At 36.2% G+C, this 12,344-nt stretch overlaps 2 protein-coding genes across 5 annotated transcripts in view; one reads left to right on the top strand and one right to left on the bottom strand.

Annotated features, from left to right (window-relative positions):
- LOC101743860 (E3 ubiquitin-protein ligase MYCBP2) overlaps positions 1-7,533 on the bottom strand; it is a 153,689-nt gene extending 146,156 nt beyond the window's left edge. For all 3 annotated transcript variants that reach the window (XM_038011328.2, XM_038011351.2, XM_038011346.2), the window contains exons 1-8: positions 7,315-7,533; positions 3,550-3,664; positions 2,733-2,985; positions 2,158-2,304; positions 1,868-2,074; positions 1,454-1,780; positions 991-1,167; positions 555-824 (exon numbers count right to left, since the gene is read on the bottom strand). In XM_038011328.2, coding sequence (XP_037867256.1) covers positions 555-824; positions 991-1,167; positions 1,454-1,780; positions 1,868-2,074; positions 2,158-2,304; positions 2,733-2,985; positions 3,550-3,641 — 1,473 coding nt within the window. In that variant the 5' untranslated portion in view covers positions 3,642-3,664; positions 7,315-7,533. The remainder of the gene's footprint in view (positions 1-554; positions 825-990; positions 1,168-1,453; positions 1,781-1,867; positions 2,075-2,157; positions 2,305-2,732; positions 2,986-3,549; positions 3,665-7,314) is intronic.
- Positions 7,534-8,953: 1,420 nt separating this feature from the next.
- On the top strand, positions 8,954-12,331 carry LOC101736297 (uncharacterized). 2 transcript variants are annotated; one of them, XM_004933110.4, is made up of 2 exons: positions 8,954-9,117; positions 10,210-12,331. In XM_004933110.4, exon 2 carries the CDS (start codon positions 10,756-10,758, stop codon positions 11,914-11,916), a length of 1,161 nt encoding a protein of 386 aa, XP_004933167.1. In that variant the 5' UTR covers positions 8,954-9,117; positions 10,210-10,755; the 3' UTR covers positions 11,917-12,331. The 2 variants fall into 2 exon arrangements, with proteins under 2 accessions (XP_004933167.1, XP_037867254.1); XM_038011326.2 differs by having other exon boundaries at positions 9,095-9,254.
- Positions 12,332-12,344: the final 13 nt, after the last annotated feature.

The following is a 12,344-nucleotide window of genomic DNA, read 5'->3' as shown; positions in this document are numbered from 1 at the left end:
TATATAATTTTATAGTCATTTTTATAATTATAGATTTTTTATAACTTTTTGGAAAATACTGTTGCAGAACAATGCTATCCGATCGAAAAGGGACATACTGCTATCGGAATAGCAATAAAATTACTAACTCTTGTTAAAAATATTCATAAATCAGTCAGTAAAATGACAAAATTTCCACAACAAAAACCCAATTATGGGCCAATTGCTAGTTAAAGATAAGTAAGCCGCCGATAGTCAAGCCGCTAACGAACCCGCAATCCTATGTTATGATGAATGGATGTATAAAATACCGTGTCTTATTTATTCAGAATGTGCCCTGCACGTATACGACAAAGGGAAGATCTTTCACCGAGCGGGTGATATTGCTCGGTAGACCGGACCGGTTGTTGTTCGGAACTTGTATATATACTAACTTATCTTGAAAATGTCGTAAGCAAGGTTCAGGCAATTGTCAAATATCTTGTGTTCTATGATGGCTACCCGCCACATGCCCTGTGTGATAAATCACCCTGCTATTATTCATACAAATAAAATAAATACTCTAATAAACAAACCTTTCCTGATACAGTTGCTAGCAGTCCAAATTCTTGTCCCCCACAAATACTCAAGAGGGGGTCGTCGTCATTATCATCAAGTTGTGTTGCAACCGGTACGTCCATATCAAGGGGCCGACGTGGCAGGATGTCTTCGAATGGCGCCCGACCCATTACTAACGTTCTACGCCTTAATAAGTGCACATTGAATTCTTTCTGTGAAGTCAAGATGTTTGTTCCTTCCTGACGACTTGCAGTGTCCACACTATACATTCGTATCGTCAACGTGTCCTGATTTAACACAAACAATAGATTAATAACAAAACGGTAGGTTACAATGTGCATTTATTTTACTTATTTCAATGAACAGCTCACGGTGTTGCATGCTTGCTTTTGTTTAAAGACATCATAAAGTGAATGTCATAAGACATGAAAACGATAGATATTAGTTACTTACAAATTTTGTGAGTAAGATTAGCCCAATTTGATTGCCATCACTAAACACGGCGGATTTAGATTCAATCGGTGCTGGTAGCCCTGGATCTAATTTGATTGTTTGTCGTACTTCTAGTGTATCTCTATCTATTTCGTAGATATCAGTCTTTTTTCTACCAATTCTTACAAACAACTTAGTCTGAAATATAAAAATATATGATACGGCATTGGAAATATCTTTAAAACATTTTCACTTTGTCACTGTTCCAACCTTGTAACATTTTAGCATAAACAACGAGAATTTACTTAAAAAACGGGATTGACTTATATTCGTTTTGATGTTGCAAGTCTGTTTTTTTTGTATGAAAGCAAGATAAATTTGAGTTTGAAATTGACACGACTCAGAAAATTTGGCTAAGCTAGAAAGACAACGCCATACATAATATGTTACGATTTTATTTTCTCAGATATAAATTAACACTTACTCTACAATACCCAAGCCATCCATGTCGCTCACCCGCGAAAAAATCTGGTTTATAAGAATAAACATGTTGCTTTATAGAACTGCCATAACCAGAGCCAATCTTCAACAATCCTTTGGAAGTGAAAACATAGAGATAACAACCGTCCGATACAAGAGACCGTACAACTAGGTCACCCGAACCAGACGTTAACGAAACTGGAAGATCTACAGGAAAACTGTTGATGAGCGACAGTGATGGTACACCGTACTGCAACCACTGGTTACGGGATGGAGAACCCAGAATAACGGACTGAACGCTTCGTTGTAGCGTGGTCAGATTTGCAGGAGTCTAGAAATAAATGAATGTTCAAAATTAATGTCAATAACAAAAAAAAGATACATATTTTACATAACTTTTAAATATTGAAATTCTCACCTTCAAGTATTGGTCTAAGTACAATGGAGCACACATTGCCAAGGAGGCCGCTGCATTTAATATTAATTCAGCTTCGCCACGTGCGACTGACAATGCAATTAAACAAGAGCTGCTTAAAGCTGTGAGTTTTGAAGGATGTTCAGAACGACCACTAGGGCTCACACCACTAGACACTTCAACTAGCATAGAATGTATATTAAAGATCATCTGTAAATAAATAACGCAATGACAATTTAGAAAAATTAATATTATTGTTTTAAACCTTATTTTCTTCTTCAGGAGCTACTTACATCGGTTGGTTCTTGCGAAAGCTCTTCAGGAGAATGCCCTTGCAGTACATCTAAGAGTGCTTTTAACGCTTGCTCGCAAAAATGCGGATTGGTTATCTTAGCTTGTGAAATAAGAGAGAAAACTGTACGAAGACCTACTCCTGTGATCTGTAAACATTATAATGAATTTATTGGGTGTTTGTTTAAAAAAAGTAATCTAAAATATGTTCTTTGTACTAAATCTGTCAAGAAAGTACCCCGGGAAAAGTACAAGAATCTACAAAGTTTTAGTTATTCATCCAACTTTATTTTATCATCTTCAAAGTATGCTCCTTCAGATTAGACATTTACGCCAAGGAATAATCCATTCATCAAAATAATTTAAGCACTATTTCCGGAATTGAGTTTAGTTCTCGCCGCGAATTATTTTTTGTCGTCTACCGAATGAAAACGGATGCTACAAAGTGGTAATTTGAGTTTAGGCAAAATGAAGAAGACAGCTGAGGCCATATCTGGTGAAAAAGGAGGTTGCTCGATGGCATTCGTTGAGTTTTTTGTAAAAAAAAATTCGATCACAATGATGGCGTATGTATTACCTTAGGCAATTTGTTGATAGGAACTGGGGAAACACCTTCTTCATTGTCGCTGTCATCAGATGCCTCTGAAGAATTACTTTGGAGATTTCTCCAACGGGCCAATATGGATCGCCTAACCGTAGCATAAACAGCAAATTGAGATGGATTGCCCAGAAGAGCAGGTGCGTAGCATATTGTAAGAGTACCTCCAGCTTTTAGTCTGTGGAACTTATCTTTTTTCCCAATTTTCTTATGAGTCTTTTTGTCATTTTTTCTGTAATAATAATTTAAATACTATTTAATAACATTTTTTTTATTGCTTAGATTGGTGGACGAGCCCACAGCCCACCTGGTGTTAAGTGGTTACCGGAACCCATTGACATCTACAACGTAAACGCCGCCACCCATCTTGAGATATAAGTTCTAAGGTCTAAGGTTCTAAGGTACAATAGCTGCCTCACCCTTCAGACCTAAACACATTACTGCTTCATGGCAGAAATAGGCAGTATGGTGGTACCTACGCGTGCGGATTCACAAGACGTCCTACCACCAGTAATTACGCAAATTATAATTTTGCGGGTTTGATTTTTATTACACGATGTCATTCCTTCACCGTGGAAGTCAATCGTGAACATTTGTTAAGTACGTATTTCATTAGGAAATTTGGTACCCGCCTGCGGGATTCGAACACCGCAGCATCGCTAGATACGAATGCACCGGACGTCTTATCCTTTAGGCCACGACGACTGTCAAAAACGTTTTTATAAAGATTTATTTCTTAAATTCAATTCAAATTCCTTATTCAATTTTGACAGATTGTAGCGCTATATAATATTACCTTGTGCCACTCCAGCATAAGGCTCTAAAATACTGTCTGTAGTTCTCGGGATCTATGCAGCTTAGCTCTGGTGTTGGTACCCTGAGTGCCATGTTTCCAGTGAGATGATTTATGTCTGGAACAAACATCAAACTTTAACAATAGGCTTCACAACTTCAGATTCAAGAATATAACACTAACACCGTAATATAATACTAACATACAAAGCCATTAAACAAAACAAAAATCAACTTATTTGAATTTATCGATACGAATTTACAAGTCGTGTTTATTACGCTTACCACAGTGGCTTCAAAAACAATAATAATTGAATATGAATTTTATTAAATATTTGGCACTGGCATTTGGCATTTGGCACAGTTATCGCTCATATCCTGGAATATGGGATGGATAGGAATGCTTTTCCAATAACACCTAAATATGAGATGTTGTATTCGTCCGACTCCAAAATTAGACATACGTATATATATTTTTATAGTTACGATAAATTGAGGAGCTCAACGCCCACTTGGTGTTAAGTGGTCACCTATACACATTAACCACGTAATTGCCACCACCCATCTTGAGAAATGAGTTCGAAGACTCAACAACGTCCTTCAAACCGAAACGAATTACAGGTTGACGGCAGAAATAGACAGGGTAGTGGTACCTATCCGTGCGGACTCCATGACTTCCTACCATCAGTAAATACGCAAATTATTATTTTTTGAGTTTTGATTTTTATTATACGCGTTATTTCTTCAGCGTGGAAATCATTCATGAACATTTGTTAAATACGTATTTCATTATAAAATTCCTAACTACCCAAGGGATTCGAACAATGGTACAGTCATATTCCTGGATACGAATGCACCGAGCGCTCTATCCTTTAGGCCAAAACAATGTCATCTTCCGTTCAATAATGAAATCCCCCAAAAGTTTATATTTTTTTCTTTTTCTGCATGCTACATGTTATGCTTGTGTAGGCAGTATTCTATAAGCATCAAACCGGTGGGAAGGGCTGAATCCCACGCTCGGATTTATTTCTAAATGTGGCAATGGGTATTGTGTAATTTCTATTAATTATGTACATATTTAGATTGTTAACAAGAGTGGCTTTTTTTAAGGCATTTGTTCTGAATAATAATAAGAACACGTCATTATTAACAAATTTTTACACATTTTTACACTACACATTTTTATTTAAATAAGAAAACGCAGATATAAAAACTTGCTGCAAAATTTTGTGATTTGAGTTTAAGAGCAGCAGTTGATGTTAAGTGGTTACTGGAGCCCATGGACATCTACGACGTAAATGCGCCACCCACCTTGAGATATAAATTCTAAGATCTCAGTATAATTACAACGGCTGCCCCACCCTTCAAACCGAAACGTATTACTGCTTCACGGCAAAAATAGGCAGGGTGGTGGTACCTACCCGCGCGGACTCACAAGAGGTCCTACCACCAGTAATTACGCAAATTATAATTTTGCGGGTTTCACTTATATTACACGATGTTATTCCTTCACCGTGGAAGTCAATCGTGAACATTTGCTGAGTACGTAATTCATTAGAAAAATTGGTACCCACCTGAGATTCGAACACAGGTGAATTACTCAACGCGAATGCAATGGACGTCTTATCTCTTAGGCCACGACGACTTCAAAAGAGTGAGCAAGATAAAAATAATGGGCAAATATTTGTCTCAAGTATAAGTATTGCCCATTACTAGCCATAACTATTGCCTATTATTCTCGCCGATTTTGAATACCTTGACATAGAAGTGTTCGTTTTTAATGCCTATCCACGAATTAAATTATTCTTTAGAAGAGAATCACTTTATCATGCTCTGCTAGTATTGTGGCCGTTTTCGCGCAGTGCTTCGCCTATCGCATTAATTGTGTTAGCTAACGTTCCCCAGTGGTAATTTCGTTCGTTTGGAATGTAACTTTGTAATTATGATGTATATTCGGCATTCCGACCTGGACATAACCATTGCAGCGTGATATTTATTTGGTCGAGTCGACAAAGTAGAAACATGACCGGGTAATCCCCAAAATTCTATTTAGGTTTTTCGATTTAAGTTGCTGAGGAAGAAAATCTTTCCTTTTGTACTACTGGATAAGTAGTTCACAGGAAACAAAACACCACACAACATATCTTATTAACTTATAAGGTACCCCAGTTCCTTGCTTTTGAATCAGTCTCAACAAAAAATCCATAGCGAGTGATTCTCATCAAGCAATACCTGGAAGCATTGCATTCAGCATCTACAAAGGCTTAGACTTTCTGTCAAGCAGATGAACGATAACATCGAAATCTATCTTCTATCTTTCAGCCCACAGATCGTCAAGCTTCACCACAACGACCAGTCCGGCGCTGCCTGTGTCCAGCAGTTTCCTGCTACCTTCAACAGGTCATCGTTCCACTTTAGGTGAGGCCTGCATGGACTAAGTCTTCCAATAGGCAGTTGCCACTCAAGAACTGTTGCCACTCAAGACCTAGTGGCCATCTGTTCTATAAGCAATGTAACCAGCCCTCTGCCACTTCTACCTCACAGTCCTTTGGGATGTTGGTTATCATGGTTCTCCTGCTAATCTTCTCATTCTCATCTCACAGGGAAACATCAAAATCACTGCATTTGAAGCAACAGCACTAATATTTACTCATTTTTTAGCACTGCGCTGCATCACCATAAACTATTTGGAGGTCTTAATTTGCTACACCAACAGTTTTTTTTTCCGTATAAAGAAAAACAACACTTTCCACAAATAACACTCACTTGGTGCAAAAGCAAATATTTTCACACAACCAAAACTATTTCACACAACAACAAAATCACAAATGTGTCAAAGTAGGTTATTTACCATATGTCTAAGCTTAGTTTACAATGTTTTATATTTGTAAAAATCGACCAGCACTTATTGCTGCAGCCATTTATTAAGCAGCAAGAATTTAGTGGCATCCCAAATAATTAAAATATTAACATTATCTGGCTTGAGCTATGGTTTGGTAGGAATTAACTAACTAGCTATGCTATACCTGCAGGAAGATTTTGTCCCTATTATACCCATAATCCTCTTGCAACCCATGTATCCTAACTTTCAAAGCTAATCCACCACTTCATGAAGCTCTACCTTATGAGTGGTAAACTTATGAGCTCAAAGTGAGTGGTTTTATGCCTCAGGCCAAAACAACATTCACAGTAGTACTTATGTACGATTGTTACTGTTTAATACTACTTTTAGTCTACCAATCTAATATAGTTCAAAATAAGTAAAAATAACACATAATGTGATTAGTGACTTTAATTCTAAACTTAAATGTCACTAATATCCGCTAAATGCAGTTGGTAATGGTATTCTAATCTTCGCTTAGCTATAAGAAGTGGTTCGCAAGACTAGCTCAGCAGCTTTGGCACTTAAATCCTTAATATATATTGAAACTATTAAAATTGATAAGTATATAAATAAAGGAGATAAATATTTATAATATAATATTTGAGATATATATTTATAATATGCAAATATAAAAAGAAAACGAATATAAAGAAAGAAAGAAAGAAATATTTTTTAAATAGTAGAATCTATCTATACATACTTTCGATTTGTACAAATATTTTAAACGTGATATAGAAATATAAATCATAATCGCGTGAGCTAGGTAGATAGTCGCAATTTTATTCATTTTTTTTATTTATGTTCGCAACTACATATGTAACGATTTTTCCATTTAAATATTTATAAATAATAAATAATTAAACAACATGAAACAAAATCTACTACCTGTCTATAAGATGGTGACATTTTCGTTATTTAACACACATATTCACTTAAAGTTCAAAAATGTCTTTCGACCAAGTATGTACCTGGATAGTGGATGGATACCTAGGTAGGTTCCTACCAGCTACCTACTCAACGTCAAAAATCAATAACAAAATTGAGTGCTACCAGGAATTACGAGTTAAAAATGTTAGCTGCTTCAGAAGCCTGCATAGATTATACACTTGAAGCCTGCCTACGTCTAGTGTATAATCTATGGTACATACTAACTAAAATATTTAAAATGGACTTTTTGGCGGGAACGCGAGGAGTGAAGTTGCGTGATTTGTTTTATTTTGTCTATTTAGTGTTTCTTCGGGTTTAAATGTGTAATAATGGTGTTTTATTAACTGTTGAATATCTGTGAAAGTGCACAAATGTGGGAAAATGAAACAAAGCCGCTGGACGTAACTTCTCCGGATCCTTTTTTTTTATTTTTTTTTTATTTCTTATATGGGTGGACGAGCTTACAGCCCACCTGGTGTTAAGTGGTTACTGAAGCCCATAGACATCCACAACGTAAATGCGCCACCCACCTTGAGATACAAGTTCTAAGGTCTCAAGTATAGTTACAACGGCTGCCCCACCCTTCGAACCGAAACGCATTACTGCTTCACGGCAGAAATAGGCAGTGTGGTGGTACCCACCCGCGCGGACTCACAAGAGGTCCTACCACCAGTAATTACGCAAATTATAATTTTGCGGGTTTCATTTTTATTACACGATGTTATTCCTTCACCGTGGAAGTCAATCGTGAACATTTGTTGAGTACGTAATTCATTAGAAAAATTGGTACCCGCCTGCGGGATTTGGACACCGGTGCATCGCTTCAACACGAATGCACCGGACGTCTTATCCGTTAGGCCACGACGACGATCCTCCAGAAAACACTGAAAAAATCTTAGTAAATGATGTTCAAAAGATTCAAAGGCAGAAAGATTAAATGCCAGTCCTATACTCAATTTCAGGTAAATCAACTTCATTCGTATTTCGTTTAAACTCATTTTTAAATCGCTAAACTATTAAAATAAAATGAACAATAAGCTAAAAGACAAGAATCTAAGACGTTAAATAGTTAAAAAGAAAAAAGCTAGAAAAATAAGCTATTTAGATTAATATTTTAAACAGTTAGTTATGGCAGTGATGCCAGGTGCATGGTAATTACAGTAGATTCACTGTAATTTCACTGCTTTTACGGTCTACTGTATTGCAAAAATATTATGTATGAAAAACAAGATAATGTATTTCATATGCAAAGCAAAGTTTTGCTCACCATAAGCAATAACAGGGAAATCCCCACAAATAGTTTTTTTCAATTGAATGAAGAAGATCTCCGGGAGTTCACTGATTATTAGACTCAAGACTTATAGATATTAATAAACAAAATATAAATGTATGTTTTTCGATACTTTTTTGTAATATTGCTGTGTAATAGTACTGTGGTACTCTATTGTCTAACAAAGGTCGAATAAAAGAAATATAAATTTTAAGCAACAGTTATACATTGATTGGCTACAGCATGAACATTTCAAAAAATGGTTGTAACTTGACTTTGATTTGTACGGGGGCATTGAAACGCCAAAGCAAAAAGTAAAGAAAATATTTTTAATACTCAAACTTCTCGAACTCTGTTGCTGTCGTATTTAAAAAGTTGCAACATCGGTAACTACGCGACATACATACATTAACATATGCGTAAATCTGCGGAAACAAAAATGAAAGCTTTTACAACTGAGAGGAAAATCAAAATGTAGCGAACAAAACGTTGTAAGTCTAAAAAGCAGAATTTATGAGATTTAGAACCTTACAGATTAAGAGTGATCATTGACGAAAATACTGATATAGCTACAACTAAGAAAATTTGTGTTGTTGTCGAATATTTTTGACCTACTGACGGTCAAATTGTTAGTAACTTTTGGAACACTGTGATAGGGTGTAACAGCTCAGTATTCACTCGATTTCGGTTGGCGTGGCCTGGAATAATATTTTTTAAATATGTTGGTCAGTCGTTACATCTTTGCACCAGCGACACATGCAAACAATTTCTTTAGCCCTTTTTGCTGATGATACGGACATCTACGGCTCAAGTAGGAAGATGCCTAATAAACTACAGGTCACGGCCACCAATTTAGGACAGTGGTTCCAGAAATGGCGCATCGACATTAACCCTACGAAAAACGCAACTGTGCTCTTTACCTCGCCCTCCTGACACCGTTACCAACATCTTGTCCAGAATAAGGCGCGATAAATCTATTCCCGCCAACACAACCTTTGGCCAGTCCATACAGTGAGCTTCGAAAACCAAGTAGGCACCTAGGCGTCTACCTTGACAAAGGGATGAGATTCGGTCCCCACATCAGGTTATTACGTGACCGAGCCGTGTTCTGACTCGGTCGACTCTACCTCATGATGACACTACAAAATTTGCATACATTCGATCACGACATAAGCAAGTGTAGTGCTCGCCCACGGAGCCCGCATAAATATAATCTCTAACCGATTATCCAATCTCGTTTCTACGGTATAGCTGACGGAGCACCGTGGTAAGTGAGGAGTAACACAACCCAGTAAGTGTCCAGCCGGATAATCTCGACGGGTCGCGATTCCGATCTAGTGGTAGATTCTGCGTAGCACTGCTCTTGCTGGGGCTACTGTTAGCAAATTCTCTGAGGTTTAACCTTCATGGGCTCACCTATCCGTCTGCGAGAAATTGGAAAAGCCCCTTAAGCTACCAACCACTGTAGCAAATACCCAGATTAAAAATGCTATTGGTAATAGGCACCAGAAAATCTTTGACATCAGGCGTATATGTATATAATTTCAAAATCAATCTATCTATAATTTTCATATTTGTTTCAGAAAATAAACGTTGAAATCTCACTATGAGTTACTTAGCTCATGCACAAAGAGGATTTCTCGAACTAGAAAAACTTTATGTTCTACATTTTATCAATACCAAATTCAAACGCAGAGTGCGAAAGGAAGCTTAGCGAGATTAATGGCATTAAAACCACTGATTAAAACAGAGAAGCGAAGAGATTTAACTGACCATAGATACAATCAAGAGAAATATTATCATGTTGTAGTTCATAGTTGCGTAAATTTTGGAATATGCTTTATAATATAAATTAATAGTAGTATGTAGATAAATAAATTCGTTTTTATTTAATGTAATTTTTAGAACATGGTAGGGTTTTTTATTTACTGTAAAAATCTGTATTTTGTCAGAAGATATGTATGTTCTGTAATGTCGTTTTATTATAAAAACATTGTAAATATACAAATCTGATCTGGCAGCACTGCAGAGCGTGTTTTGAAATGGTTTTGAACTGTTTTGTTTTTATTAATGCTTTTCATAGATTATACACTTAATATATTTGAGACTGCCTTGCGCTCAGAGTCAAAATGGATTTTGGTGATTACGTTTCATCTGTCCCTATTAAAGATTGTGTCGTAGGACAGGAATACTGGATAGATGTCACTCACGTAAATAATCCGCATAGTTTTTTTGTTCGCTTGATCGACTTTAGAATGGACATAGATATTCTTGAAGAATGTGGAAAGGCTGTTGAAGACTCTGAAGTAACTATAGGCAGAGTGGTCATCTATCTATCAGGGACTTTAAGGAAACATGTGAGAGGGCTGGTTTACTTTATTCATTGGCATAATGTTATGAAATGCGACTTAAAGGCCATTGATTATGGATGTACCGACATTGGTGTACCAACATCAAAAATCTATAAACCAAAAACACCAAGTAAAATGGTACCTTTGGCTATACATTGCAAGCTAGCAAACTGTGTACCTTTAAATACCGATATTTGGGAGGCTAAAACAACTGAAGCTATGCTGACTTATATTGGCAAAGAACGAACAAAAATGATTGTCAAGAATAAAATGTATAACCAGCTTTCTGTAGACTTGATTAACTCTTGCCCTGATGACATAGCAACAATGTTGGCTTACACCAATTATTCATCACTGAGCTTTGGAAATGAGATAAGTATCAGCAGGCTCAGGGCTCCAATGCCACAACTTATCGAACCAGAATTCAAGTGCCTGAATTTGCATATTGATGAAGTTCTACATGTCCGTGTCCAATCAGGAAAAACACTTGATAGCTTCTTTGTTGCCAGAACTTATGATTTTAAACAATATTCCTTGGATCACAGTGACTTTACAGCTTACTGTAAAAGTAAAAGAGTGATAGTAGACAAGGAAATAGAGGTTGGAAATTTAGTTGCCTATAAATCTTTGAGTGGAACTGCATATGAGCGAGCAGTTATTTTGGAATTAATTAAGCCTGGAAATAAATTACGTTTACAGAAAATAGATTGGGGCGATATTGTTACTGCTACACAAATGGAACTAAAGCCAATTACATGTGATATGTATATCAACAAACCAGCAATGGCCATATATTGTTCAACTGGCAAGAGCGTAATCTGGGATAATGGCTTGCATAAATTCTTGTATCCAGGCTTTGAATTTATGATCAAAATTAAGGAGCTTGGGGACGGCTTTAATAAACCAAATGTAGTTGATGTCTTTCCAGTAAACACTTAAAGATGAATAATTTAAATTACAGATGGAAAGTGCAGACACTTTTTTAAGGCAAATTTTATAGATTAAATGCAATAAATTTAAGTTACAGAAATATTAATTTTGTCATCAAATAGAGAATGTGTTTTCAAGATTTGTCAAAAATACATAATCTTCTAAGGCCTGTAACATCATAAGTAATTTATCTTAATTATAGTATTAGTCGTGATATTAGTGGTAATAGGTAATAGGTCTTTTATTTATCGATTGAGGCACTATAAAGTCTGCAGGATCAGCTTGTTTAAAAGAAATGTAAGTGAACAGAGGAGGTTTTTCTACTTTTGTAAATTAATAACATTAAATGTTCAGCCAAACTATTTTTATTTTTTTATCGACAATGATACTAAGGCAATAAAAAAATCAGTTTCGTCTTTCCCTATTTATTTTTTGTT

The sequence above is a fragment of the Bombyx mori genome, chromosome 1 (assembly GCF_030269925.1).
Source record: "Bombyx mori chromosome 1, ASM3026992v2".
Lineage (NCBI taxonomy): Eukaryota > Metazoa > Arthropoda > Insecta > Lepidoptera > Bombycidae > Bombyx > Bombyx mori.
This window is presented reverse-complemented; position numbering and strand designations above follow the sequence as displayed.

Coding starts and splice junctions, on each gene's coding strand:
- LOC101736297 (XM_004933110.4), top strand. CDS start 10,756: ATGGATTTTGGTGATTACGTTTCATCTGTCCCTATTAAAGATTGTGTC.